General features: G+C 65.2%; 3 protein-coding genes across 10 annotated transcripts; all 3 read left to right on the top strand.

Annotated features, from left to right (window-relative positions):
- Positions 1–2,347: 2,347 nt before the first annotated feature.
- Positions 2,348–7,381, top strand: PRR35 (proline rich 35). Its single transcript, XM_017643819.3, has 3 exons — positions 2,348–2,502; positions 5,037–6,153; positions 6,417–7,381. The coding sequence occupies exons 2-3, from the start codon at positions 5,075–5,077 to the stop codon at positions 7,021–7,023; spliced, it is 1,686 nt and encodes a 561-aa protein (XP_017499308.3). The 5' UTR covers positions 2,348–2,502; positions 5,037–5,074; the 3' UTR covers positions 7,024–7,381.
- A 572-nt stretch (positions 7,382–7,953) lies between these two features.
- NHLRC4 (NHL repeat containing 4) lies at positions 7,954–10,265 on the top strand. Its single transcript, XM_037005686.2, is given in 5 exon segments — positions 7,954–8,023; positions 8,172–8,393; positions 9,593–9,847; positions 9,850–9,946; positions 9,948–10,265. Coding segments are annotated over 5 exon segments (834 nt in total). The 3' UTR covers positions 10,138–10,265.
- A 1,563-nt stretch (positions 10,266–11,828) lies between these two features.
- On the top strand, positions 11,829–24,771 carry PIGQ (phosphatidylinositol glycan anchor biosynthesis class Q). Of its 8 annotated transcripts, XM_073214431.1 has the most exons (12): positions 11,865–11,999; positions 12,871–13,396; positions 14,880–15,581; positions 17,434–17,565; positions 17,664–17,784; positions 19,608–19,734; positions 20,014–20,167; positions 20,276–20,387; positions 20,944–21,024; positions 21,609–21,723; positions 23,000–23,061; positions 23,564–24,771. In XM_073214431.1, exons 3-12 carry the CDS (start codon positions 14,890–14,892, stop codon positions 23,714–23,716), a joined length of 1,749 nt encoding a protein of 582 aa, XP_073070532.1. In that variant the 5' UTR covers positions 11,865–11,999; positions 12,871–13,396; positions 14,880–14,889; the 3' UTR covers positions 23,717–24,771. The 8 variants fall into 8 exon arrangements, 6 of the variants coding, with proteins under 6 accessions (XP_036861723.2, XP_036861726.2, XP_036861722.1 ...); XM_037005827.2 differs by lacking the exon at positions 12,871–13,396 and having other exon boundaries at positions 11,832–11,999; positions 24,218–24,771; XM_037005826.2 differs by lacking the exon at positions 12,871–13,396 and having other exon boundaries at positions 11,832–11,999.
- Positions 24,772–25,914: the final 1,143 nt, after the last annotated feature.

Below are 25,914 nucleotides of genomic sequence, written 5' to 3'. Positions count from 1 at the left end.
CCCCGACTCCTGTGTAAGAAGTAGGACAGGCCCCGGGCACAACGTTTGCCAGCTGTGAGGGAACAGATGTACCTGGGAGGCCTTGGGAAAAGGGCACGGGGCCCAGGCTGACCACAATGTCCCAGCTTCACCTACTGGAGGCATGTGGGTGGTCATGCATGCACCTGACCGGCTGGCCCAACATGGCTGTGCTCGGTCATTGAGTGGCAGTTGTGGGTGAGCTCCCAGTATCCCCTTGAGCAAGCACCTTCCAGCACAGACCCTCCTGGGAGCCCAGAAAGGCATACAGGTCAGGCCCATCGGTTGCCGAGTCCCTCTGGACATGCTCCACTCTTCCATCCCACGACTTCTGGAAAGGCCATCCATGGTGCGGTATCCACAGCTGGTGCTGAGCCCCACTCAGGCTCCTGCTTCCCCTAGCACACCAAGTCCTGGCCTCCTCCCCACTCCCCGGGGCTCCTGGTCACCTGAGCTGCCCTCCTGCATGCTGAGAGGCAGGGTTCCCCAGGATGAGGGCATACGGATCCATCACCCTCCTTCCCCCAGATGATGGCCGCAGCCTCCAGCCAGCCCACCCTCAGTGCTGGCAGCCGTGGCCTCTCCCAGCCCCTCGTGGGGCCGGCCAGGGAGGGACATGGAAACCCAAGACTGTCCCTGGGACCCCGTGGCCAAGGCCTGGGACCCTGCTCCTCCTGTCTCAAGGTGACCTGAGCCGCCTACGCCTCTGCCCGTGCCGAGGGGCCCAGGTCTGGCTGAGCAAGCCCACAGCGGGGTCTGTGTACAGAAGGAGCAGGCCTCCCGGCCCCCACTCTCCACAGAGCTGCTGGCACGGTGGCCGCTCAAGCTGTCTCCTGGCCTAAGGCTGCCTGCACGCTCAGCTGGTCAGCTGGGCCAGGCCAGGTGGGCAGAGAGGGGAAGGGTGGCATGTCGTGCCACCCACAGCGGTCCTCCAGCCCCCATCCCTGCCCTGCAGACCCTATGAGGAGAAGTGGGGCCGGAGGAACACAGCACCGTGCACTCCCCCAGACCCGCAGCCCCATTCCTCCCGGATGCCTGTCGAGGTCCAGAGCCCCGGGACACCAGAGCCTGTAAGGGACCACGCAGACGGGGACAGGCCAGGCTCACGGGGACCAGGAGGGCCTGGACTCTGGATCCAGGGTCTTCCTCCAGCTGCTACATTTGAAGTGGGACACCCAGAGGCCCCTAGAGGACACTCCTTCCTCCCCTGAGGTGCCCCTGTTCCCCAAAAGTAGCCGGGCATCCTCCAGGAAGCCCGTACCTGACCCTGCAGAGTGGGCCTCTGCAGACGCTGTCCGGCACCACCACACGTCACTGGGCTAGACTACCTTCTTGGACAAAGCACGCTCCCCGGGAGAGCCCAGTCTGGCCCCATCCAGGCGTGTCTGTGTCCGTGTCCAGAACAGAACGGACTGGTCACATGAACTGCCGCTGAGCTCCAGCTGAGAAGTGAGACCATTAAGGTTTGACAGCTTAGGGAGCAATGTGGAATTTGGTTTACCCTGGGAGGTGGGCTGGGGGCAGCTCTGGCCATGAGGACATTCGGGGGTGGGGAGCGTCCAAGCCTATCCCCAGTCCTGCCTTTCACCCGCCCCAGGACCTCCTGAGAGGGACCCCAGCAGCAGGCGGGACGGTGCCTTGCTGTGGAGCCCCCCCGGGGCCCCTGCCAGGGAGTGAGCGCACCGTGATGATCCCGCTGCGCTAGTGGCCACCCGTGGGCAGGGGGGCTTGGGGGGGCACCGATCTATCCAGCCTCCTGTTTGCAAAAGAGGAAACAGCCCAGGCGGTAGGGCTTGTCCAAGGAGGGCTGGTGGGAGAGGACACTTGAGCCGCGCTCTGTGTGCTGGGCTCCAGGCTTTGACCCTCCCAGGGGCCAGGCTCGGTCCCCTCGCAGGCTGGGCCCCGACTCCGCAGGGTGGCTGTGTCCCCCACAGGCCCCCCTGTCCCGGGGCTCAGTCCCCAGGCCCTGACAGATGAGTGCTGACGGCCCCTCTCCATGCGCCCTCCGCTGCCTACACCCCATCACACCAATGCGGGGGACCCAGGAGACCTGGCCGCCTCTGCGTACCCCCCGCGGCAGCCTGCAGGCCAGGTGGGCGGGACGGGGCCGGCGCCCCTCATTCGGCCGCACACCTGCGCCCCCACCCCTGGCTCCTCAGCCTCTGCCCGTCCCTGCCCGGCTCGGGCGGTGCCACCGCTGACGCCGGCCACCGCTCCATCCAGGAGTTGCGGCGCCGCGGGCAGAGCCGAGCGGTCCGGCGCGCGGGGTGAGCGCGCGGGGGCGGCTGCGGGCGGGCGGCGCGCGGGGCCCGGGGACGGCTGCGAGCGCGCGCCCCTCCCCGCCAGCCCTGGTCGGAGGTCGCAGCGCCCCCCCCTAGTCCGGCGCCGTGGCGCACGCGCGGCCGCTCCCGCCGCCAACTTCAGTGGGTGCGAGTCGGCGTCGGGGGACGAGGTCGCGGGCGGAGGCTTCGGGGACTCTGCCGAGTGAGTGACCACAGGGCGCGCGGGGGGCGCTCTCCCTGCGCCGCACCTCAGTTTCCCCCCTCGGAGCCGCTGCCTCAGGGCCGGAGCCGCCCCGCGGGGTCCAGGGTCGGGGCCGGCGCCTGGCAGGGCGGGTGGGAAGTTTCTGCCGGTCCCGCGGTGCGGCTCAGGCCCGGCGCGGGCAGGGCGGGCGGCGAAGTCCGGGGGCCGCGCGGGCCAGGCTGGGCGCGAGGGGCGCGGGGACAGAGCCCAGGAGTGTCGGGGTGCACGCCTGGCAGAGCCAGCCCCCCGCCCCGTCCCCAAGTCCTGCCCGGGCTCCGCACCCCGGGACCATCCGGTGCAGCAGCCCCGTTGCTGTGGGGGGCCCTTGCGGGCTGGGGAGGGCAGGAGGAGGGGGCTGAGTCCCAGCCTCAGCCAGGGAGGAGCCTGGTCACCCCCCATGCACCATGCCCTGTGTGCAAGGTTCCCCCGAGTCCCCAGGGAGCCCGCAGGGATAGGCAGGCTGTCATCCCTGGGTGGCCTGCATGCCCCTGCCCCACCCCCCCCAGGGGAAGGTCAGCAGAGCCCGGGTGTCTGGAAGCCTGCAGGGAGCAGGCCACCCTTGGAGCTCACTTAGTCACGGTCTGGGACACGGGCGTTCGTGAACATGCCTCTGGGTGTGTGGGGTGCATGCTGGCGTCTGGGGGTGTCTCTGGCTGTGCACAGGCATGCAGGGCAGGTGCCACGCATCCTCTAGGTCCCTGTGGGGTCAGCAGCTGCTGAGAGGGCCCCCAAACGAGCTCCCCACCCAGTGACCAATCTGAAGTGGGGCCCAGGAGGAGCGCCCCCCCACAGTCCAGGGGGCCCGACTGGGAGGTGGGGTGGGCGGTGCCACCAGGCAGCACAGCTGTGTGGCTCCCAGGGCTGGGTGATCGATGGCCCCAGCACAGCCGCGTCTGTCTCCCGAGCACACGTGCCCATTTGTCATCTGTATTGGGGGGGGCAGGGATGGGGACTGCTTCTGCACCCACCACCAAGCCTGGGGGTTGTTCTATTTTTTGGGGAGCCCCGGGCTCTCTCCTGGAACCAGCCTCCTCCCCCAAGCCCCTGCGGCCCTTCCAGAGCTGCAGACAGCTATAGACCAGCTGGTCAGCCTCTGTCTGCCCCATGCATGCCCTGGCCCCGGTCTTGCTGCCCCCCAACCCAAGGGCCCTTCCAAAGGACAGCCCTCTGCACCCCTCTAGCTGTCCCCATGATGGGGATGCCCACCCAGTGTTTGGGGCCAGCAGACATCACTGCCTGCAGTGTGCAGAGACCAAAGGCCAGCAGGGAGGATGGCTACTCCCAGAGGCTGCCCAGCCTTGACCTGCTCAACCCACTGGGGAGCAGGGCAAGTGTATGTGTGTGTGTGTCTTCCTCCGTGAGTGTCTGTGGTCACGTGTGGTCAGGTGTGTAGCGTGTGTGTGTGTGCACTGCACCTGGATGGTCCGAGCACTTGCTCACACCCCCGCTGTCCTGTGCTCATGTGCACAATGACTGTGCCCACCAAGTGGGTCATGAGCCCACGTGTGTGTGTGCCTGGGGCCCCATGCATCTTCTGGGCAGCCTTCTCCATTCTGAGTCGCCCATGGTATGGGGACTGCGCCCCCAGGCACCAGGTGACAGCTTGCTGTGCTCTGTGGGTACACATCCAAAGCCTTTGTGTGCACACTTGCTGCGCGTGCACACAGGCGCTCACCAGGGCTGTGGGTGGCCCAGGTGGCGGCCCAGGTGGAGTGTGGAGTGGCTCCCGCGAGCGTGTGCGGGTGTGCGGAGAGGGGGGTCTTGTCTGAGCTCGGCCACTGCAGGCTTGGCCGCCGACCTGCCCGAGGCCACCCAGATGGAGCCAGGCTGAGCAGGTGGCCGTGCTGCGGGGCCATGCTGCGATGCCCACGCCTCCCGGCCTGGCCTAGCCCCACGTGAGGGTGACCCCCTCAGAGACCTCTGGTGCTCGCCCAGCACCCTGGAGCAGGAGCACACCCCGCATGCGCCCCCCCATGTGGTGTTGACCAGCCACTCAGCCTCCTGCCCAGTCCTCATCTCCTGGCTCCTACTTCGGCTCCCAGCATGGGCACGAGTCTCTCTAGAGGGGCATAAGACAAGGGAGGCTCATGCACCCCGCAGTGGGCTTGTTTGGACTCACCCCACGGCAGGCTGGCCAGACCTGGGGTGCAGGCACTCATGAGGTCAACCGATGAAGTACAGGATGCCCAGTTAAACCTAAATTTCAATAAACAACAAATAGTTTTCTAGTGTATATTCCCAATATGGGCTAGCCCAAGTGTTTGCTGTCTCCCCGAGTCGTATTTAGCTGGGCATCCTGCACTTCTCCTGCAGCCCCAGAAGCATGAGTGGGGGGGACTGAAGGCTGAGGTGGGGGCTGTGGCAGGCAGGGGGCAGCCAAGGTCCACGGGCGGTGCGGGCACCAGTGCCCCCTGGAGCTGGGGCTGCTGGGGGCCCAGGGGAGCGGGGAGCCAGCCCAGAGGCGGCCGGCGCTGACCGAGGTGCCCTGTGCACAGGTGCCCACGGTGCAGGGGCCTGCCCGCCAGCAGCCGCCATGTCCCGTGAGGCAGCCTCGTGTCGCCGGGGCCCTGGGGCTCGGGTCCGGGCTCGGAAGCCCAAGAAGCCGCACTACATCCCGAGGCCCTGGGGCAAGCCCTACAACTACAAGTGCTTCCAGTGCCCCTTCACCTGCCTGGAGAAGTCCCACCTCTACAGCCACATGAAGTACGGCCTCTGCGAGGACTCGCTCTCGCTGCTGCTTGGCTCCCCCGCCTGGGCGCGCCGCCGCACCCTGGCCGCGCCCGGGCCCCGCACACCCACCCCAGGCCTCCCCTCAGGCCCCATGGACCCCGGCAGCTCCCAGATGCTCCCAGATGCTCCCGCCAGTCCCGACCTCGTCACCGACATCCTCTCCCTGCACCACCATGTCAGAGGCCCTAGGGTGGGGGCAGAGGGGTCCCTGGGGACGCCACCCCCTGCAGCTAGGGATGCCCAGAAGGGTGCAGGCCTTGGCAGGCTCCTGGCTGAGCCGTGGAAGCCGGAGCCGGGCGGGGGCCCAAGGTGCATGGCCGTGGTGGATGCAGCTGCAACAGGCTCTGAGCGTGGCATCCCCTGCTACCCCCCACCCGCACCCAGCGAGCTCCCCGAGGCCCAGAGGCTTCACCTGTCCCTGCTGGGCATCAACTACCCTCTCAGCCCAGGGCTTTTCTCCTACCTGGGGCCCTCCCTGGCTGCTGCAGCCCACATGCCCTTCCTGGCCTCGGCAGGCCCCCTGCTGCCCCCCACCACTACCTTCCCTGCCCCACAGCCCCCTGAACGCCCCACCCTGGTCCCCAACCTGTACTACCCCCTGCTCCTGGAACACACTCTGGGGCTGGCGACAGGCAGGGCTGTGCCCAGCAAGCCCCCTGCTCCACCTAAGGGGCCCCCTGAGACTCTGGCCCCGGAGCTGCTGAAGGTGCCCATAACCGGCCTAGGCAGGCCCTGGCCCCAAGGTGCCCCTGGGGACCCAGGACAGGAGGGGGAGCTGGAGCGGGCTGCCCAGAGTGACCCCGAGAGGAAGCTGCCCCTAGGAAGCAGGCTGGAGCCCCAGAGGGCCCCCTCCAGCACGGTGAAGCTTGGTTCCCAGAGCAGGTGCGTGCCAGGGCCCCCAGTCTTGGGGGGATGGGGGAAGGAGGGCTTGGGCAGGGTGGCTGAGCCTCATCCTGAGCTCAGTCCTCAGGAACATGGGCTTCAGGCCACAGAGCGGAACCAAGACCAGAGAGCCGGCCTGTCTGTCCTTCTGGGGTCACTCCCAGTCCAGGGCGACAGGCTGGACAGGGAGCATGAGTGGGGTGGGGCAGGGGCTGGGTGCACTGGGCGGCAGCCCAGCCTCCTGACCACCTCCTACCCTCTAGCCTGCACACTGGCCCCTCCGTGATGCTCCGGCCTGAGGACAAGGAGCCAGGCGACCCCGAGACCCCAGGCCCCAGGGTCCCCCTACCCCAGCAGCCACTGGGCCTCGAAGTGGGGGGCCCTGGGCACGTGTGCACGGACCTGACTCAGGCCCTTGGCGACTATGCCAGGGTGGAGCAGCACCTGGGGTGGCTGGCGCCTGCTGGAGGCCTGGCCCCGAGGCCTCTGTGGGAGCGGCTGGGGAAGATCCGCGCAGAGCTCTTCACCATCCACCAGGCGCTGGAGCGGGCGGTCCAGCCACCAGACGCTCCCCTCGACCTCTCTGTGAAACGGGCACCTACCAAGGGGCCCAAGGGACCCGCAGGGGCTTGGGGGCTGCCAGAGCTGGGCCGCACACTGGTCCGGGGGACCCCTGAGCCGCCCAGCATGCTGGGCCCCACAGCCAAGGCTTTCTCCAGTCGCGCCACCAAGTGCGAGGCTGACTCCAGTGTCCCACCCCCAGGCCTTCCCCTCCAGGCCCCAGAGGACCCCATCATTCCCGGCAGCAGCTGGGGCACCCGAGGTGGGGCTGGGGGCCCCTGGCCCCCTGAGGCTGTCCCCGGCCTGTAGGGCCTCCCAGGTGCTGACGTCTGACCACAGTCCTGGCGGCCACCTGTCCTTAGCAGACGGGCCTCTCTCCAGTCCCACACCCATCGCCTGCCCCCACCCACCCCAGTTGTGGAGGGGAGTCCTGGAGCCTGTCCCCGGGCTGGACCCCACCTGCCATGACCAAGGCCACACAGGGACAGCAGAGGGTCACGGCTGCTTGTTGATCACAGTTGTGGACATTAAAATAGAAACCACTTTCACACACCCGTCTGGGCCTCCTTCCATTGCTGTTCCAGCGTCACCACCAGGACACTTCCCCCTGGACACCTGGGACAGGCGTGTCCCCAGCCTCCCTGCCAAGCATCCATCTTCAGACCCTGACCTGCCTCCTGTAGACGGGGACCTACAGGGGCCGGAGTCTGGGGACAGAGTGGAGGGCCCTCTGTCCCAGGGGCAGCGGTGGGGGAAGGCGTGCTGGTGGTGGGAGGGCCCCCCGGGCATGCCTCCAGACCCTGCATCCGGCAGGGTGGCCCTAATGTTGGATTCATGGTGGAGGCTGCTCCCCTGTGGTGAAACGGTGCCCCCCACATGCTGACCCAGTGCCTCTTGCCCAGCATGGCCTCCGCTGGGCCCCCACCAGTCCCTGTAGCCACGATAGGCATCAGGCGGCCTTCACAACCCACTGCCTCCCTCGCAGTGCAGCTGGGCTGGCCTCTCCCGTAGGCGGGGGTGGCGAGCCAGGGACAGGCAGGAGGGCTGCCCAGGGGGCCCCGGGGCCTGCCTGATCACTTCTGTCCCCAGGAGCCGGCCACACCTCGGTGCCCACCCAGGAATGGCCCCAGGTAGGGCAGTTTCTGCCGGTACTTGGCTCCCCAAGCTGGGCCAGTCAGGCTGCGCCCAGCTGGAGCAGGAGCTGCCACTGCCCGCTAGCTGTGTTGGGCAGGAGAGAGTATGGGCACCTTGGCCTCTCAGGGCATCACGCAGCCGCATCCAGACCTGGGCTCAGCCAGTGGGAAGCACTGTGGGTCGTGGGCAGCGGCTGCCCCCTCACCCTCCAGGGGTTTGCTGGGGGGACTGCGGGGGCTGTGGGCTGAGTCAGGAGGTGTCCCTCCTGTGCTTGGGTCCTCAGCCCCTCCTTGGCCTTCTCCTGTACCCCCACTTGTCTGCAGCCCCCTGGCAGATGGGAGCCTGGCCCGGCTTCACCTGTGAGAAAGGCCTGAAGCTGCGCAGTCCTGGGATGGGTCCCTGGGAGGGCGCCGGTGGGCAGCCCAGCCAGCAGTGGGGGCTGCAGCCCCTTCCCCAAGATTCTACCCCTGAAGTCCTGCTGGGGGCCCCTCGCGCCCAGACGTCTGCTGAGGGCCTTCCGAGCAGCAAGCCCATTGTGGGCAGCGGTGGGTGCCTCCCAGGGGAGGGGTCGGTCGGGCTGGCCATCAGTGACGCCCAGTCACAAAGGGGAACCAGGAGAGAGCCCCGGGGGCCTGTGCAAGGGCCCAGAGGCAGCAGTGTGGCAGCCCTGGGCTGTCCCTTGGGTAGCAGCTATGTGGCCTGACTCCTTAGAGCTTCCAGGGCTGCTCCAGGGCAGCTGGGCTGCCCCTCCTCCCAGGCCAGCACCCCAGGAGGCCCTTCCTATGCTCTCAGGCCCCAGTTTGCAACAACACAAGCTTCCTGGAGAGCAGGGCCTTGGAGCCTGGCCCCAGGTAGGAGCCCACCTCCTCCTGCCAGGCCTCCCAGGATGGGGGCAGGAAGAGACCTAGGAAAGGACCTGCCCTACTGCTTGGCATTGGTCTCCAGGGGCCATGTGGGGCAATGGGCAGGAGCCCGGGCTGCCCCCAAGAAGGGTCACTTTCCCTGCCTGAGGGGAGGAGCAGCTCATTTGGGCCTCCGAGCAAAACCCACAACAACTTCCCTGGGCCACCTGTCCCCCAGGATTGTGCCCCAGGGACCGTGCCCAGAGTGTGGCTGGCTGCTGGGCCTGCACTCAGGACCTGGTGGATTCCTGGCAGAGCTGAGTTTGAATCTAGCCCCCGACCCACCCTGTCCTGATTCCTCATCTGTAACACAGGGCAGCAGCCCTGCCTGGGAGGCACAAGGGCCAAGTGGCCACTGTTGGCATGCACTGTGGCATTAATTCTTTTGCAGCCCTAACTTGGCCCAGCCATGGAAACTCAGCTCAGAGAGGCTGACCGCTGACCCTCCCACTTGCCCGCCATCTGGCTTCCTGCTCCGACCTCCTGGACCTCCCTCACCAGCTGGCTAGCCGACCCGCGGGACCTGCGCCTCACTCTGGGTCCGCCTGGAGACCCCGTCCTTCCTGGAGGCCTTGGCTGCCTGGGCAGATCCCCGTGGCAGCAGGAGCTATGGGTTGGGGTTGGCAGGCCGGGGCCTGCGCTGCTCTCCAGATGGCCCGCTCTTCCTGATGGCTGGGGCTGCACCCTGTGTCCATGTGCTGGACCTCAAGGGGTGCTCCATTTGCCAACTGCCCCGCTACATGCCAGGAGCTGGGGTGTCCACACTAGAGGACACGGCTGTGATAGCTGCCGGGCGTGTTGTGGTCAGTGACCTTGTCCATGGGGCTGTCCGTGGGCTCCAGCACACTGCCCAAGTCCCCCAAGGCTGCTGGGTGACAGTGGGCACCTTTCTGACCCCTTGGGGGCTGGCTGTGGATGCCCTTGGCCGCCTCCTGGTGATGGATTATGTGGCTGGGGTTGTACACGGCTTCACCCTGGGCCCTGCCTTGAGCCCCTGGCCCCGACGTCCGTGCTGGGTCTGGAGGGTCCCTGCTGGTTTGGCCTGGGACCTGATAGGGGCCTTGCCGTGAGTGAGGAGTTTGGGGCTGTGCAGCTGTTTGTAGTGCCCACCAGCCCCTGGGCTCCCTGGGAGGCCTGACAGGGCACACCTTTGGCAGCCCCGCAGGCGTGTGCACGGACACTAAGGGCAGTGTGACCGGCAGATGAGCAGCGGCACCAGGTGACTCTGCTTCCCCACGCTGGGGTGGCTGTCTGCCTGGTGTCCGAGGGGCTGGGGAAGCCAGCTTGTGATGGCAGATGCAGGGGCTGGTGGCTTCAAGGAGTACCAGGATCTCTCAGAGCTGGCCTGAGCCAGGGGGCTTGGATAGGAGGAGCCTCCTCACTGTGAGCAGGGTCCAGGGCCTGGGCGGACCAGCCACCCACCACAGGAGGGACAGTCAGGGTTGCTGGGACCCTTCATGGCTGCCGGCCATGCCTTCCTGGCCCTGCTTGCTTGCTGAGCGCCTGCCGAGCCTGGCCCTGGCCTCCTGTCTTTCGCTTGGGAAGGATTCAGACTTTGTGGGCAGCCACAAAACCAGCTGCCTCTCAGCCTCCCCTTTGAGGTTCGAAGCCTGTAAATTTGGGCTCAGAGGCCCTGTGTTCACTGTGGCTCTGGCTGCACTGGTTTGAGGCCCAGGGGGCCTGAGCTCTGGGCCCAGCCGCTGAAGCCTAGAGATCTTAGGTGTTAGGCCCGCTGCCAGCACTTCCCCAGGCAGGATCTCCTGCCAGGTGCCCAGCCCCAGTCTCTTAATCAGACAGAGGCAGGCAGGAGGGTGCTGCTGGGCTGGGTGGCCTGGGCAGGGGAGTGGCCCCATGAACACCCCATCCTCAGAGATGCCAGGTGCTGAGCCTCTTGCAGCTCCTTTGGGCCCAGCTGAAGTAAGGGGAAGCAGAGGAGGCTGCCCTGGAGGTGCCCTAGGGTGGCACACGGCTGGCTGGGGAGCTCCCGTGCCCCTGGTCCCCTCCTCCTGTGTGAGACCATGTTCATGGGCCAGCTGAGCCTTCAGTTTGTCCTCAACCAACAGGGACCAAACAGCAACAGGTTCGTGGATGGGGGTGCCGGGTGAGGGGTTCCGGGTGGTGGTCAAGTCCAGGAGAGCTTTCCCGTGGCAGACACCTGCTGAAACAGCAGGGAACTGAGGCCTGGCTTGGCAGCGCGGTGCTGCTTACTCTGCGTCAGGGGCCCAGCCAGGCTCCCAGCTCCGGGGAGGTGTCTTCTGCTGGAGGGGACACTGCCTGGTCCTGCCTCTGCCGGCTGGCAAGGAAATACTGTCACCAGGACACTGGGTCTGGTTTAGGTCATTGCCTCCAACAGAGGCCCCTCCATATGTCCAGCCCCTGTGGGTTGGGGGTTAAATGGGTCAATGTGAGGGAGCACATACAGTAGGTGCTCAATAAATGCTGCTTGTTGCTGCTGGTGTTCGGGTGCCGTTCCCTGGAGCAGAGGGGCCAGGGATGCCTCCTGACCATCAGATCAGATGGCTGCCGCCTCTGGACTGGCCCTCAGGGGTCCCATCTTCCCAGCCCATCTGGCCCTGGAGGACTGGGGGCACCCCTCTGCAGAGACCAGTGTGTGCAGGAGCCAGCCCGGGCTGGGGAGGCTGCTCCTTTTGGAGCCCTAGCAGGGCCTGGGGTTCTTTCGGCCTGGGAGGGGTGGGGCAGGGTGAGGCTGGGGACCCTGAAAGGTCTCCGAGGAGAAGACTGGGGATAGGGGAGGTCTGGCTGTGGGAAGGTGGGTGAGAGGAGGACGGGGATGCTGAAAATGCTGTGCATGGACTGGAGGGTGGACAAGGACACTGGCAGGACAAGGACACTCAAGGGGACTAGGATGCTGGGAGGGATAAGGACTCTGGGGGAACAGGGACGCTGACGGGACAGGGATGCTGGGAGGACAAGGATGCTGGGAACACAGGGACGCTGTGAGGGGACAAGGACTCGGGGTCAAGGATGCCTCAAACCCACCGGCTCCAGGAACGGGAATGTTGTATGCGCGGAACGCTCGGGCGGGGCCGGCGGGCAGCCCGGGCGCCTTTGGTGAGCGGACCGTTGCGCGGCAACGCGGGAGCCGGCGGAAATGGGGCTTGTGTCCCGCGGCTCGGCCGCGGCGGGGCTGTGCTCCGGGGTTACTGCCGTCCGTCCGGGCGCGCCGGGCGCGGTCCGCAGCCCCATTCCTACCCCGCCGCCCGAGGGCGCGGCCTCCGGGAGCCGCCGGTGAGCACTGGGCGGGGGGGTTGGGGGTGGCGCCGGCGTCCGTGCGGTGTGACCTTGGGGAGCCGCCCTCCCCGAACCGGGCAGGACCTGGCGCCGGCGAGCGAGCGGAGGGCCCCGGAGGCTCCCCGGGTGCCGGCGCAGCCCCCTTGCCACGCAGAGCCTCGGTCTCCTCCTCCGCGAAGTGGGGCGCTGCCGGCGGCCAGGGCGGGCCTGCGGCCTGGGCGGGAGCGAGCGCCCTCGGGGAGCGGCCGGCCCGGCGCCGTGGGTGCCGCACCCCGGCTGCATCCCTCCGACCCGCCCCAGCCTCGGCGAGAAACAGGCCTAGATTCACGTCCATTCTTCCGAAATGAGAGGGTACAAGCCAAACACAAGAAAAACGACATGGGGTACAATGAAATCCCTCGGGCTTTCAGCGAGCAGCGGCGAGGCGGTTTTCAGCCGGGGAGGTGCCCCCGGCCGGGCATCGGTTTGACCCGAGGTTCTGCGGGGAGGGGCGGCCAGAGACCTCCTTACCTGGCCGTTTCCCAAGGGATTTTTGTGTCATTCTTGGTAGAGGAGGCTTTTCCAGGCAAGTGCCGCTGCTGGTTTTTTTTGATCATTCTTTCAAGATGTGCACGTTGCCCTCGTTGCCGCGCTGCTTCCTCCCTTCTGCGTCTCTGCTGTTGATTTCCTGCTCCTTCAGCTCTGTCTGGCTGTGGGATCTCTGCGGACTCCTTTGTGTCGGTCGCCCCCAGAGGCCGAGGTGGGGGCGGGGTGGGCGTTCACCCCGTGTCTGTAGGGGCCCTCCTGCCCCGCGGGTCAGAGAGCAGAGTTCTGCCCTCTGCTCCTCTTTCTTGGACGTGAGTGGCTGCTGCTTTTTTTTTTTTTTTAGGTAAACTTTGTAGATGAAGCATACTGTACTCAAAGCAAGTGCACGAGTCGTGTGTGTACAACTCGATGAATTTTCCCAAAGTGAACACAGTGTGACCAGCTTCCCCTAGAGCGTCTGTTCACTGTTACGCCAAGTGGTGTTTCTTTTCCAACTGTAGCCATGAGTAGCATTCCCAGCTTCTGTGAAAGGAGGCCCCTCTAACAAGCAGAGTGTGGTGGCGTCATTTCGTTGAACTGGTGCCACACAGGCTGGCATGTGAGGCTTGGACCGTGCTGGCTGGTCGCCTGTGGTGGTACCTCCAAGACAGCCTTTCTCCATGCTTCTCACAATGCCTCTGTCAGGAGCACAGCCTCTGCCCTGGGTCAGGAAAAGCCGGCCACTGATGCCCTTGATAATGACCACAGGGCCTTGGCCTGGGGCTACTGTTGGGCTCCAGGCTTTCCCCTGCTGGCACCTGCCTTCCAGGGTGTGTGGGAGTCCCGCTGTGGCTCGACTCTGAGGAACCTGCTTCGGGTGGACCCCACAGGTGAGGGGCCTCAACCCTCCAGCCGCTGTCTGGGCTGTCTGCAGGCAGCCCCTCAGGCTTGGGCTTTTTTGTCTGTGCGGCTCTTCCCAGAGCCCCCGACCTCAGGAAAGGCTCCCTGCACCCCCCACAATGCTGCACTCCAGCAGTGTGTGTATGTCTCTCAGTTCCTGAGAGCCTGGTGAGCCCTGGGCCCAGAGGGCCAGGCTCAATTCAAGGCCTGTGTCCCCCCCAAGTGTGGGCTCCACCTCCAGGCTCTTAGCTCAGGCAGCTGTGCTGCCCTTTGTGCTGATCGGGTAGGGGCCATGTGTCTGAGAAAGGGCAGGCTCCAAGGCGAAGGCCCTCAGCACCATGGTGGGTGGGGGCCTGCTGCCCGCCAGGCCCATCTGGGAGGTGCTCAAGTGCTTGCTGAGAAACCTGCACCCCCAGCGAACTTACTTCCAGGCAAGTCATAGTGCAGGGGCCCACAGAATTCAGGGGTCCAATGGCTTGGGGCCGCTTTTGCTGCTCAGAGGCCCTGGGAAGGTAGTAGGTGCCAGGAAGGAGGCGTGCCCTCAGCTTGAGAGAGGGGTCCACCCTGCCTTCCAGGGTCAGTGAACTCCCACCCCCATTTCTAGATGGCCACCCCATTGGAGGACTATGTTCTGGAGGAGGCGCTAAGCCATGACCAGAGGAAACACTCCCTGGCCAGAGCCTTGCCCTGAAGTGGCAAGCAGACAGCCCGACTGACAGCTGGGGCTTCCAGGGGACGGTGGTGCACCTACAGGCTGAAGCCATGGGAACTGTGCCTGTTCCCCAAGCAGAGAGGCTCCTGGGCCTCACTGGGTGGGGGTGGGCTGGGGGCACAGGCACACATCCCCAGGCATCTCCAGGGCACCTGCACCAGTGCCCACAGCTCCAACAGTGTGCATGCACCTGGTTTCCTTCAGCCAGGCAGTATTTTATTTAAATTTCCATCTTTATTCTTGCCAGCTTAGTAAGTAAATCAAGGTTTGTTAGAGTTGTAATGTGCATTACAGTAATTGTTCATGAGATTGTGCATTTTTCCACTGGCTACACATAAAACACTCATCAGTTTCTTTAAAAACAAAAATTAAGCCCTCGTGTTCAGCCCCAACCTCCCTTGTGAGTGGTACCAAGAAAGTCACAAAACCTGGCCTGTTCATGCCTGCCTGGCTCTGAAATGGGGGGCAGCATTGATCTGTCTGGGGAGGTGGGGTGGCGAGGGCCTGTGCTCATAGCAGCCCAGGTGCGGGCAGGGGGCAGAGCCATGAGAGATGGGCAGCAGGGCTCCCCTAGCCTCATAACCAGCCAGAGCTGGAGCATACACATACCTCCAGGGGCCTGGTGGCCTTGTGGCTGTGCCTGTCAGGGTCCTCTGTACCACATGTGGCCAAGGCCTGCAACCCCAGCCCTGCCAGCCACTCTGGGTCATGGAGGTGCCATGGTGACAGCTCTGCACTCAGCCTCTTCCCCTCTCTTCCAGTGTCCCTGACATGGTGCTCAAGGCCTTCTTCCCCACATGCTGTGCCTCGGTGGACAGTGGCCTGCTGGTTGGACGGTGGTTCCCAGAGCAGAGCAGCGCCGTGGTCCTGGCTGTGGTGCACTTTCCCTTCATCCCCATCCAGGTCAAGGAGCTCTTGGCCCAGGTGCAACAGGCCAGCCAGGTTGGGGTGGCTGTGCTGGGCACCTGGTGCCACCACCGGCAGGAGCCCAAGGAGAGCCTGGGCCACTTCAAGGAGGGTCTAAGTGCCATCTTCTTCCATGAGCCCTGGCTCCAGCTGTGCCGGGAGAGGAGCAGCAAGTTGTGGAGCTGCAAGGGCACCCGCTGGCAGGTGCCCACCTCACCTGGTGCCCCCGGTGAGGACCAGGTCGTGCTCATCCTCTATGACCAGCGCCAGGTGCTGCTCTCACAGCTGCACCTGCCCGTGGCCCCTCCGAACCTCCAGGCTGGGGATGCCATGGCCGGTGCCGGGGGGGGCCTGGCTGCCATCTTTGACACGGTGGCACGCAGCGAGGCACTCTTCCGGAGGGACCGGTTCGGCGAGGGCCCCGTGCGGCTGAGCCACTGGCAGTCGGAAGGTGTGGAGGCCAGCATCCTCGTGGAGCTGGCCAAGTGGGCCTCAGGGCCCGTCTGTCTGCTGCTGGCCTTCCTGCTGTCACTCATCTCTAGTGCCAGTGCCTGCCGGTAGGTGCCCTGGGCCCAGTCCTGGTGTCGGGGCTGTGGGGGCCCAGATGGGCCCTTGTGAAGCTCATGGCCCTGTGGCCTGGCTCTCATGTCATGCTTCATTCCTTGGTATCTCAGAGGATGCCCTGGTGGTGGCTGCTGTTTTTGTGTCCCATGCTCCTCAGGCAGCCCCAGGCTTCCCAGCAGCCCCAGTGGTTGCTTGGGACCTGCTGGGTAAGTTATGGGGAGAATGTCAGAAGGTTCAGGCCCCTGGAGAGGAAGTCATGATGAACAGACCTGGGTTGTGGGGCCTGAGGGCCGGAATCACTCCACCTGGGAGTAGTTCATCCCGAAGGCCCGCGGACCCACCCGCCTCCCTGGCCCCGGTGCTGGCCAGACGGGTGGCCCAGGAGGCGTACAGGCAGCATTCACCTGTTGACAGCTGTGGGCCTGAGACAGCTGTCCTAGTCTGGCTGCTGTCTGCTGTCACTAGAATACTCTTGGCTGCAGGCCTAGCCAAGGATTTGTAAGAGTCCCCTAGGGCCTTGGGAGATGCTGGGGCAGCACCAGGGTGTTCTGGCTGGCCAGCAGTTCCTAGGATGGGCTGCAGGGGCCAGCATCCCTGGTGACACACCCCAGGAGCAGCTGTGGTACACCCTCAGGGCCCCTTCAGGGCCCGGGGCCCAGGCTATCAGGTGGAGGACTGGCCTTCCTGCTCACGAGCGGCTGCAGAGCGCTCAGCCCATCCTGGCAGAGCCTGGGCTGCTGGGGTGGGGGGTGCTGTCAGGGGTCTTGACGTGAGGCGTGGCTTTCAGAGCTTCATGACTCCCTCAGAATGAATGGTGTGAAGGTGTGTGTCTGGGCCTAGGGGCAATTTTAAGAAAGAGAAGTTCCTTAGCTTTCATCAGCTTTCAAGGAACCTGAGAAATGTTAACTGCTTGTGTGCCCCAAACTCTGATAAGCCCTTCAGGCAGGTGGTGGTCACTGACTGGTGGTTAGGAGCTCTGTGTCAGACGTGTGAGACGTGGCTGTCATTGTGCGGGAGCAGAGCCCCCTCCACCTCCAGGCAGCCCCAGGGATTCCAGGGCCAGGCTGCCCAGGGCTGGTCTGAGCCTTGGAGAGGCTGCTGTGCCCTGGGGGGTCTCTGCAGCCAGTGGGAGGCCGACTGCCTTTCCTGACCCAACTCAGGGGCAGGGTCGGCAGGCTGCCTTCCTTCTTGGGTCGGTCCAGAGCCTCTGGGTCTCAGTGAGGCCTCCCCCGGAGGTCCAAGCACTCACTCGGCTGTCTGGGGCCCTGGCTTTGACGAGCCCTCTAGGGGCCCCTGCCGGCCGAGGCTCTGGATGGAAATGGGGCTCTGGGCCCATTTCGCCTTTGCTCTTTTTCCATGTCCACTTGTTAACCTTTGCTTGTAAGCATCTCCCCTCGAGAGCGGATGTCCACGGGTGTTTGGGTCACTCCTCTTCCTTGTGAGGTGTCGGGCCAGCCCAGAGGCCCTTGGCAAGGGCCGTGGCAAGGAAAGGTGTTGGGTGGCGGGGCGGCTCGTGGCCTCCGCTCCCAGGGCGCCATCTCGGTAATCGGCTTTGGGTGTGCCCGGGGTTGGAGCTCTGTGAGGACGTTAGGGTTAGTTCCCAGTTAACGGCTGTGAGCACACCACGACTCCCGCTGGGTGGCCCATCTCTGTCCCTTCCCTGCTGAATCCAGCAGTGTGCCCACCAGGGTGTGGGGCCACCAGGGCCTCGGGCTGAGCCTGGCCTGGCCTGGCCGTTCCTCTGCACAGTGAGGGGACTGGTGACTGCCCGGGCGGCTCGTGCTCCCTGGCAGGCGTGAGAAGCCCAGGAGGGACTGCAGGTCCGCCTTTCTCCGCTTCTTTCAGGGTCTTCAGGCTGTGGCCGCTGTCCTTCATCTGGAGCAAGCTCCACACTTGCGAGCAGCTCAGGCACCGGCTGGAGCAGCTCACCCTCGTCTGCAGTGCCCAGAAGGCTGACGGCCCTGGCCAGCTGATGAGGTGCGGGCCTGCCCGGCCCCTTCCCCACCCGTCCTCTGCACCAAGTCTTTCCTCCCGGCCGTCCTCACCAGTCACTCCCGTTGGACCCCTCCTTCCAGGAAGGCAAACGTGCTTGCATCCCTGCTCCTTGACATGGCCCTTGGTCTGGCGCTGCTGTCCTGGCTCCATGGGACGGACCGCATCGGGCAGCTGGCCGATGCCCTTGTCCCCGTAGCTGATGTGAGTTGGTTGGGGTGGGGCCCTTCCTGGAGGTGGCAGAGGCTCCTCTCCTTCCCTTCCCTTTCAGGCCTGTAGAGAACAGCCCTTGTCCCCAGGCCCAGACAGGTCCCTAGGAGTTGTCGTGTCTCACAGGGTCCCTGGGGTCCAGCCGGAGCCCACCCACCCGCACTAGGTCACCTTCCAGCTCCTGGCCTCCACCTTCACTTCCCAAAGGTGGCCACGTCTGGGAGCCGCCCTGTGGTTGAGGCTTTAGGAGGAGCCCACCTCGCCCCCCAGGCCTGGTGTCGCAGAGTCCCACTTGCCCCACCACGTGCATCGTCTCTGCTGTCCTGTCTCCAGGGTGGCAGGTGTTCTGCTCGGGCTCTCTGCCCAATCAGCATGCATCCGGGGCTGTCCCTGTGCAGTCACACTGCTCCCAGTGCTGCTGCCGAGTCTCACGCTGGGGGCCCTTGGCCGCCGGCCCGGTGTCCACCCGCTGCATTCCGTCCTGGCCCCCGGCCTTGCACTCCTCTGCTTCCCCTCCTCACAGCCAGAGGTCCTGTCGCTTTTGTTGGGGGCTTGTCTTCCTGTGAGGGTAGTCTTGCCCCTTGGGCCACCCCCAGGCCCATGCCAGGGGCCGCCAGTCCGGAGACCTGGCTGGGTGGTCCTTGTGGGCTCAGCCTAGGCCTGTCGCCACCAGCGTCCAGCCACAGGTGTCCACTGGGCCTGCTTGTGGCCAGGCTGGGACACTATCAGGCATGAGCCATCACAGGCCAAGAGCCCGCCTGGCTTCCCAGGGAGGCCAGGTCCCAGGAGAAGGCGGCGGGGCTGGCAAGGCGCTCAGCGGCTTCATCTTGCCCGCCCTGCTCTGCCTTGGGGCCGCGTCCTCCTAGGCCTCCCTTTTGCAAAATTGCTCAGAAATATAAATATTTAATTTAAAAATGAAAGCCTTTTTCTGCTACCAAGCTCTTACCCTTTAAATATTAAATAAGCTCTATTTATAAAGAATGTTCTGTTCCTATGCACTGCGCCTGACATGGTTAAGGCCTTCATGCTGGGTCGGGAGGGCCTGTACAGTGGGCAGGAGGGGTGGCAGGCCTCTGACCGTGGTACAGGGACGTCACTCCTGTGGCCTCGGCACTGGTGAAGAGACTGAGGGCCCTCAGGGCCTGCCTTCCGGCTAGGACGCAGTGCAGCTTCCTCGGTTGCTCACGAGGGCCCCATGCCACCTCTGGCCTTCACATGACGTTCTTGACTCTTGAGTCCCATCTGTCTTTCCTTCTGGGGGACTGTTTAGCCCTCCCACCTGCTACCTGGGTCCCTGAGGGGCTCAACACTCTCATGCTCACCTGAGGTCACCCACCTAGGGCAGGCCTGGGTCTTTAACATGACAGGTGGTGGGGTGGGGTGGGGTGGGGTGGGGTGGGGTCCTCGGCAGAGGAGGACCGGATGGTGCCCACAGGCTCCCCCACCAAGGTTCACAGTGAACCGGAGTCTGTCTGTCTGGGCATCCGGGGTGGAGGGCTCCCATGGGCACTGCAGCCAGAGTGGTAAGATGGAGGAAAGGCCACCTCCTCTAGGTTAACGCCCATCAGGGGCTGCATGTCCAGTGGGCCAGGGGCAGAGCCGGCCTCAGAGGTCATCCTCTCAGCATGAATCCTACAGCGTCTGTGCAGAGGGGTTCTGTGGCCAGACAAGGGGGGCAAGCCCTGTGTGCCGTCCCGTTAGGAGACGGCTGTCCAGACACCTGGGGGAAGGAGGGTGGCGGCCTTTGTCCTGCCCAGACGCACTAGCCAGGGTGGGGCGCTGTGTGTGGACAGTGTGCCCCTCCTGTGTCCTCACAGCGTGTGGCCGAGGGCCTCCAGCATCTGCTGCAGTGGCTGATGGGGGCACCCGCTGGGCTCAAGATGAACCCGGCGCTGGACCAGGTGCTGGGCCGCTTCTTCCTCTACCACACGCACTTGTGGATCGGTGAGTGCCAGTGGGCAGGCTTCCCTGGCCCCGCGACCCCCCAGGAACACAAGCCCTGGCTGAGCAGGGCAGTGGGGCCTAGGCTAGGCCCCACTCCTTGGTCTCTGCCTCTGGATTCCTGGTGCCCCACCTGTGCGGGGCCCTGCTGGCTAAGGGGCAGCCAGGGGCACGCTCTGTCACCACAGTTTCGAGAAGCCTCAGGTGCCCTCCTCAGTGGGGACTTGTGGGGGCTGGGACCTCCCGAGGCGCCCCCTCTGCAGCTGACCTCCATCCTGTCAGGCTACATCCACCTCATGTCCCCCTTCGTTGAGCGCATCCTGTGGCACATAGGCCTCTCGGCCTGCCTGGGCCTGACGGTCGCCCTGTCCATCCTGTCGGACATCACCGCCCTCCTCACCTTCCACATCTACTGCTTCTACGTCTATGGCGCCAGGTGGGTGCGCACAGCCCTGCGGCCCTGGGCACCTCGGCCCCGCTTCTCCGTGGGCAGTGGTAGGGGCCCGGAGCCCCAGCCCAGCCCTCACGTGCCTCCGTCTTGCAGGCTGTACTGCCTCAAGGTCTGTGGCCTGTCTTCACTCTGGCGCCTGTTCCGGGGCAAGAAGTGGAACGTTCTGCGCCAGCGGGTGGACTCCTGCTCCTATGACCTGGACCAGGTGCGGGGCAGGCCCGTGGGGCCGGGGCAGCCTGGTCCCACCCCCCAGCTCCAGTACAGCGGCCTCCACGTGGGCCCGGCCAGTGTGTCTACTCGGGCTCTCTGAGGGGCAGCCGTGCTCCTGTCCTGCAGCCTGCCGGCACCTGGGTTGGTACCGACCCTGGGGGACGTGGGGAGCCTGTGCAGGGAAGGGGGCACATAGCTCTGGGCCCAAGGGGAGCTGCAGGACAGTGGGCCTGGAGGTGCCCCGGTCACGGACTGGCTCTGGCTTGTTCTTTTAGCTTCTGCAGGCCTGACGTGTGGACCCTGCGTGCTGTCGCCAGGGTGTGTGTTTTCCTGCCTGATTCTCACAGCCCGCCTGTCATGGTAGGGTGTGTGTGACTGCACACCCTGCCGGCTGGGGCCGTCTCCTCCACCAGTGTCCCCATGTGTCCCTGAGGCTGGCGGGCACACAGACCACCCCTTCCAGAGCCAATGGAGGCCTGCTGGAAGCAGTGTGGCGGGGCCGCGCCCTGGCCTGGGGCTCTCTCCGACGCCGGTGTCCGTTCCCCCCGCAGCTGTTCATCGGGACTCTGCTCTTCACCATCCTGGTCTTCCTCCTGCCCACGACGGCCCTGTACTACCTGGTGTTCACCCTGGTGAGCCGAGAGCCTCACACCACGGGGGCTGCTGGGCAGGGCACCTGGCAGTCAGCCTTGCCCTTGGTGGCTGGAGCGGTCACTGTCAGCTCTGCTCGCCATCTGGGCAGCCGCGGGCAAGCTGGCTACCCGTGCAGGCCATGTGGGTGGCTGTTCCAGACTCCCTGGGCAGTGTGGGCTGGCTCCTGGGATGGGTAGGGGTGCTGCCCAGGTGTACCACCCCTGCGCTGGGATGTGCAGCCGAGTGCAGGGAGGGCAGGAGCCCTGGTGGGCAGGTCAAGGTGGCGGTCTCCTCTTAGTGCCTGGCGCAGGGCGGGGGTGGGCGCGGACAGAGGGGGGCGTGCAGAAGGCTGGCCGAGGGGCCGGCGCACTGTCTCTGAGCTGCGGGTGCGGCTGCCTCCACTGCCGCTCCCGCCTCCTTGTGCTTGGGCCTCGCGGTCAGGGTGGGCTCCATGCCCTCCTCAGGGTGCTTGGGCCCTGGCTGCCCTCCCTCGCGGCCCAGGACCCGTTGGGCTGCTCTGCCCGTGGGCATGCTGGTGGGGCCCCGGCCACCCGCTCAGCCCTGAGTGCTGCCCGTACAACAGCTCCGGCTCCTGGTGATCGCAGTGCAGGGCCTGACCCATCTGCTTGTGGACCTCATCAACTCCCTGCCGCTGTACTCGCTCGGCCTCCGGCTCTGCCGGCCCTACAGGCTCGCAGGTAGGCCTCTTGCTGGGCAGGTGGGCGTGTCCCCATGGGCCCTGCCCAGCACTGTGTGCGCCTCCTGCCTGCTGGGGGTTGGGGGTGGGCACCCTGGTCCTGGGTGTCCGGTGGACCGGCTGTGTGAGAGTTGGCCCCGAGGCCCATCTGCAGTGGGGCAGGTGGCACCTGAACATGGCTCAGAGAGACCGTGACCTGTGTGGCCATGCGGAGCTGTTTGCCTGCTGGTGCCCGAGGCTGTGGAGGGGCCAGGCCAGTCTGGCAGGAGCATCTGCCCCCCGACAGCTGCAGGCCACTGCCTGCCAGAGCAGCACCCCATCCAGGCTGCCCTGGCATCCTCTGTGGGTGGCAGCCCATTTGCAAGCTCATACCAAACACTGTTTGGCCAGGTGTGCCCACTGCAGGCCCTGGGAGGCTGCCCTGTCTGCCCCCAGGGGTGTGGGTCGGCCCATCGGGTTCAGGGCTGTAGACATACAGGCATACAGGGACCCTGGGGAGTTCCTGACATGGCCCCTCCAGCACATGTCCACGCAGCCCCAAAGTGCCACACACCCAGGAGGCCCTGCACCCAGTGTGCCGTGGGGCAGCTTGAGCCACATGCCAGAGTCGTGGCTGCTGTTCCCCTCCAGGCTGGAGCCAGAGGATGTGACACACACGTTCCACTGGCTGCAGACCCAGTCGGCCTGCTCAGCATCCTCAAACCTGCTTCCCAAGACATCTTTCCCCACAGACCCCCCAGGTGGTCCAAGCCAGGGGCCCACCTGCAGGGCTGCCCACAGTCACCTCGCCAGCCCCCAGCCACCTCAGGATGCCAGGCCAGTGGAGAGCCTGGGACCCATGCTGCCGCCCTCATTCTAACACCATTCTTGGCCTCTTCCTCAACTGATGATCAGCCCCCAGTCCTCTCAAGAACACTCCGCCTTGGGAATGTCCAGGCTTGTGGTGGGGTGGGTCCAGGTCGGCTGCACACAAAGTCGAAAGACATTGGGATGCCAGAAGGGGGCTCCCTGGCAGCAGGTGCTCTCTCAGCTCTGTGGGAAAAGCTGCGTCCCATCTGCACAGCAGCAGAGCCACTGCCCCAGTACCCAGCCGGCTCTTTGCTGCCTGCCAGTGAAGTTCAACAGGGCCTTCGCTGCCAGCCAGGCAGCCAGTTCTGAGGCGGGCTGCCACACAGAGACCGAGGTGCCATCGCTGTCAGAGGCCCTCCGCCCGCCTGTGCCTGCCGGCGCAGCAGGACTGGTGGGTCTCCCTCACGGGCATCTCGCTCTCCTGGCAGCTGGCGTGAAGTTCCAAGTCCTGGGCCGTGAGGCTGGCAGACCCCTCCGCCTCCTGATGCAGGTAATGCCTCTGCAGCCCTCATGCTGCTGCCTGGGACAGACCCCACACACACACATGATGCTGCCCATGTTCTGGGGCAGCAGGGAGCAGGCCCTGTGGGGCTGCCCTGCATGTGGGGCCTCCAGGCCCAGGGTGGTGGGCAGGCAGGGAGCCCGGCAGGGCTGACGGGGGCTCCCAAGGGCAGTTGCGGTTGGACTCCTTCATCTGAAACAGTCTTGGGGCCCCAGCCTGCAGGTGGGCAGCAGGGGGGGCTGCAGGGTGACCAGCCAGTGCCAGTGTGGTTTTATGGGGGCACAGTGCGTTCCGCCTGAGGAGGCTCCTGTAAGCCAGTGAGTCCTGCAGTGGAGTCTGTGCCCTGCCTCCTGCTGCCTGCCTCGCCCCCACCAGGAGAACTCGTCAGGCAGAGTGGGCAGCTGGCCCTGCCCCTCAAGCGTCCAGCCCAGGAGCCCCCCACGATGTCCACCTGGCCCAGAGCTCAGCCCCACTGCCCTTGTGTTTCCAGATAAACCCCCTGCCCTATGGTCGCGTGGTGCACACCTACCGCCTCCCCAGCTGTGGCTGCCACCCCAAGCACTCCTGGGGCTCCCTGTGCCGCAAGCTGTTCTTTGGGGAGCTCATCTACCCCTGGAGGCAGAGAGGGGACAAGCAGGAGTGAGGGACCCTGGCCACTGGCCTGCCCTACAGCAGCCACCACATGCCACAGTCAGCCCTCCACCCCACCAGGGTGGTGTTGACTATGGGGACAGCCCTTTGCCTTCCCTGCCCCTTGTTGTCTGGGGTCTCTGAGGACCCTGCCAGGGCCCTGCCTGACCCACTCTGAGGTCGAGGGGCAGTGATCAGCGTGCAGGGGCAGCCAGCCAGGCCAGGTGGCCGGTGCTCCCTCTCCAGCCCTGCTTGCCTTGGGACCCACCTCCCAGTCTGTTGTGATGGCATTAACCCCCCAAGTCTGCCCAGGAACCCCACTCTGCCCCTCCTGCCACACCCAGACCTTGAGAGGGGTTTGCAGAACCTCTTTCCCAGGGGGGTAAGCTGTCAGGTATCTGGCTGCTCCCTGGGGCTGCATCCTGTCTTGGGGTGGAGGGAACCATTCCCGGATGCACTCAACAGTCCGTGAGACTCTGACCCCAAGCACTTCCTCCCTTGGGGGTTTCTGTAGGGGGCACTCCTGGGAGCCGAGTGGGTCCTTCCAGCTGCCCCCACGGAGCAGCAGCCAGCTGACCCCCAGCACAAGCCGGAGCCCAGTGAGTGAGCCAATTGCTCACACCCCAAACTGCACAGGGCTACTTGCTGACGCTCCCTGGAGATGGCTGTGCAGGAGAAGCCACCCGCAGGCTGTGGGGTGGCCAGAGTGAAGCCAGGCCACGCAGAGGGCTGGGTGCTGGAGAGTGGGCACTGCCCCCCTGCCCTGCTCCTGCCCGAGTCCTGCAGGCAATTCCTCCCCTCTTCATGGGCCCCTCAGGGAGCAGCTGGAGGCGGTGAGAGGCCACCCGGGCTGCGCCTGCCGCTGGGGCAGAGTGTGGGCTGGTGCCCCAGCGTCTGCAGGGGAGGAGGCTGGGGACGGCGGCCTGGCGCCTTGGAGCTGGGAAGGCCGCCTCCCCACGCATGCTCTTGGCCCCAGGCCTCAGCGGAGGCTCACTGGGGTCCCCCCTGGGGCGGGATGGGCCCTGGCTCTACCGTTTTATTCTGTGACAATAAAGCCTCCCACCTGCTTGCAGTGTACCCTTTTGCCTGCCCACTGCCACATGGGCACTGGTGGGTCTGGGGAGGCTCTCTCTGGCCACACATCTCCTGCCCTGGCACCAGGCACACCGGTCACTCTAGCCACTTGCAGCCACCAAGAGATGCCACTGCACCTCATAGGGCCTCCCGTCCTCCCTTCCTCCCCTGGACTGGCACAGCCCCTGCCAGGGACAGCCTTCACCAGTGCGCCCCTTGTCCCCACCCCAAGGGCTCTGACTGCCCTACCACACTGACCTGGCCGGAGCCTTGGCTGCAGGTTGAAGGCTGACCATTAAGCCACCAAGACCCGGACATTTCCTTTTCTGGTCGGGTTCTCTGGGCTGCCCCAGGGATGGGCTCAGAGAGAGAGACAGTGACTTGTCAAGGCCACACATCAGGCAGGTCCCAGCCTCACAGCTCGCTACCCAATAGCTCCCTCCTGCTTTTGAAAACTTCCTTTTTTTGACATAATTTCAAACTTAACAGAAACAGGTAACACACCATGCTCCCCAACACCCTTTAGTGGGGCCCTACCACTGACACTTGGCCACATTTGCTCTGTCACATTCACACTCTATTTTTGTGAACCATTTGATCATCTGTTGCTCCTAATTTTACTCCTAAAACATTCAGTGTGTATCTGGCAAGGCTGAAGGTCACCCATGTATGTGAGCACAGCACAGGGCTGGAGGGCGGGGCCAGAGCGGGCTCGTTCCCTGTAGCACCTGCAGCAGAGCCACCGGGTGTGGGAGCTGGAGGGGAGTCAAGGGGCGATGGTCTTCACCAGGCACCTCCCACCCCTGAGGGGAGGCCCAGAATCACCCCTGATCACCAATGGATGGGTGCCTCAGCAGGGCTGGCCCAGGGCTTGGGAGCAGAGGGCAGTTCCGGGCTAGTTTGTCTTTGGCCTGGGTCCCTCAGTGGCAGAGATGCTGTCCTGTCCCTTCTTCAGTCCCCAGAGGCCTGGCACCTAGTGGCCCCAGGATGTCCTTGTGGTTGCATGGGAGGCCAGCTCCTCCATCCAGAAGGCCTCTTGGACACCAGGGAATGGCACTTTCGACTGGTCCCCATTGCCCTAGGCTGCATGGGTTCCTGCTCTGAGGCTGGGAGGTTGATGGGGAGCAGAGATTGGGA

Source organism: Manis javanica, chromosome 10 (assembly GCF_040802235.1).
Source record: "Manis javanica isolate MJ-LG chromosome 10, MJ_LKY, whole genome shotgun sequence".
In the NCBI taxonomy this organism is placed as follows: Eukaryota; Metazoa; Chordata; class Mammalia; order Pholidota; family Manidae; genus Manis; species Manis javanica.
The sequence above is the reverse complement of the archived record's forward strand: the minus strand, read 5'-3'. Positions and strand labels throughout refer to the sequence as shown.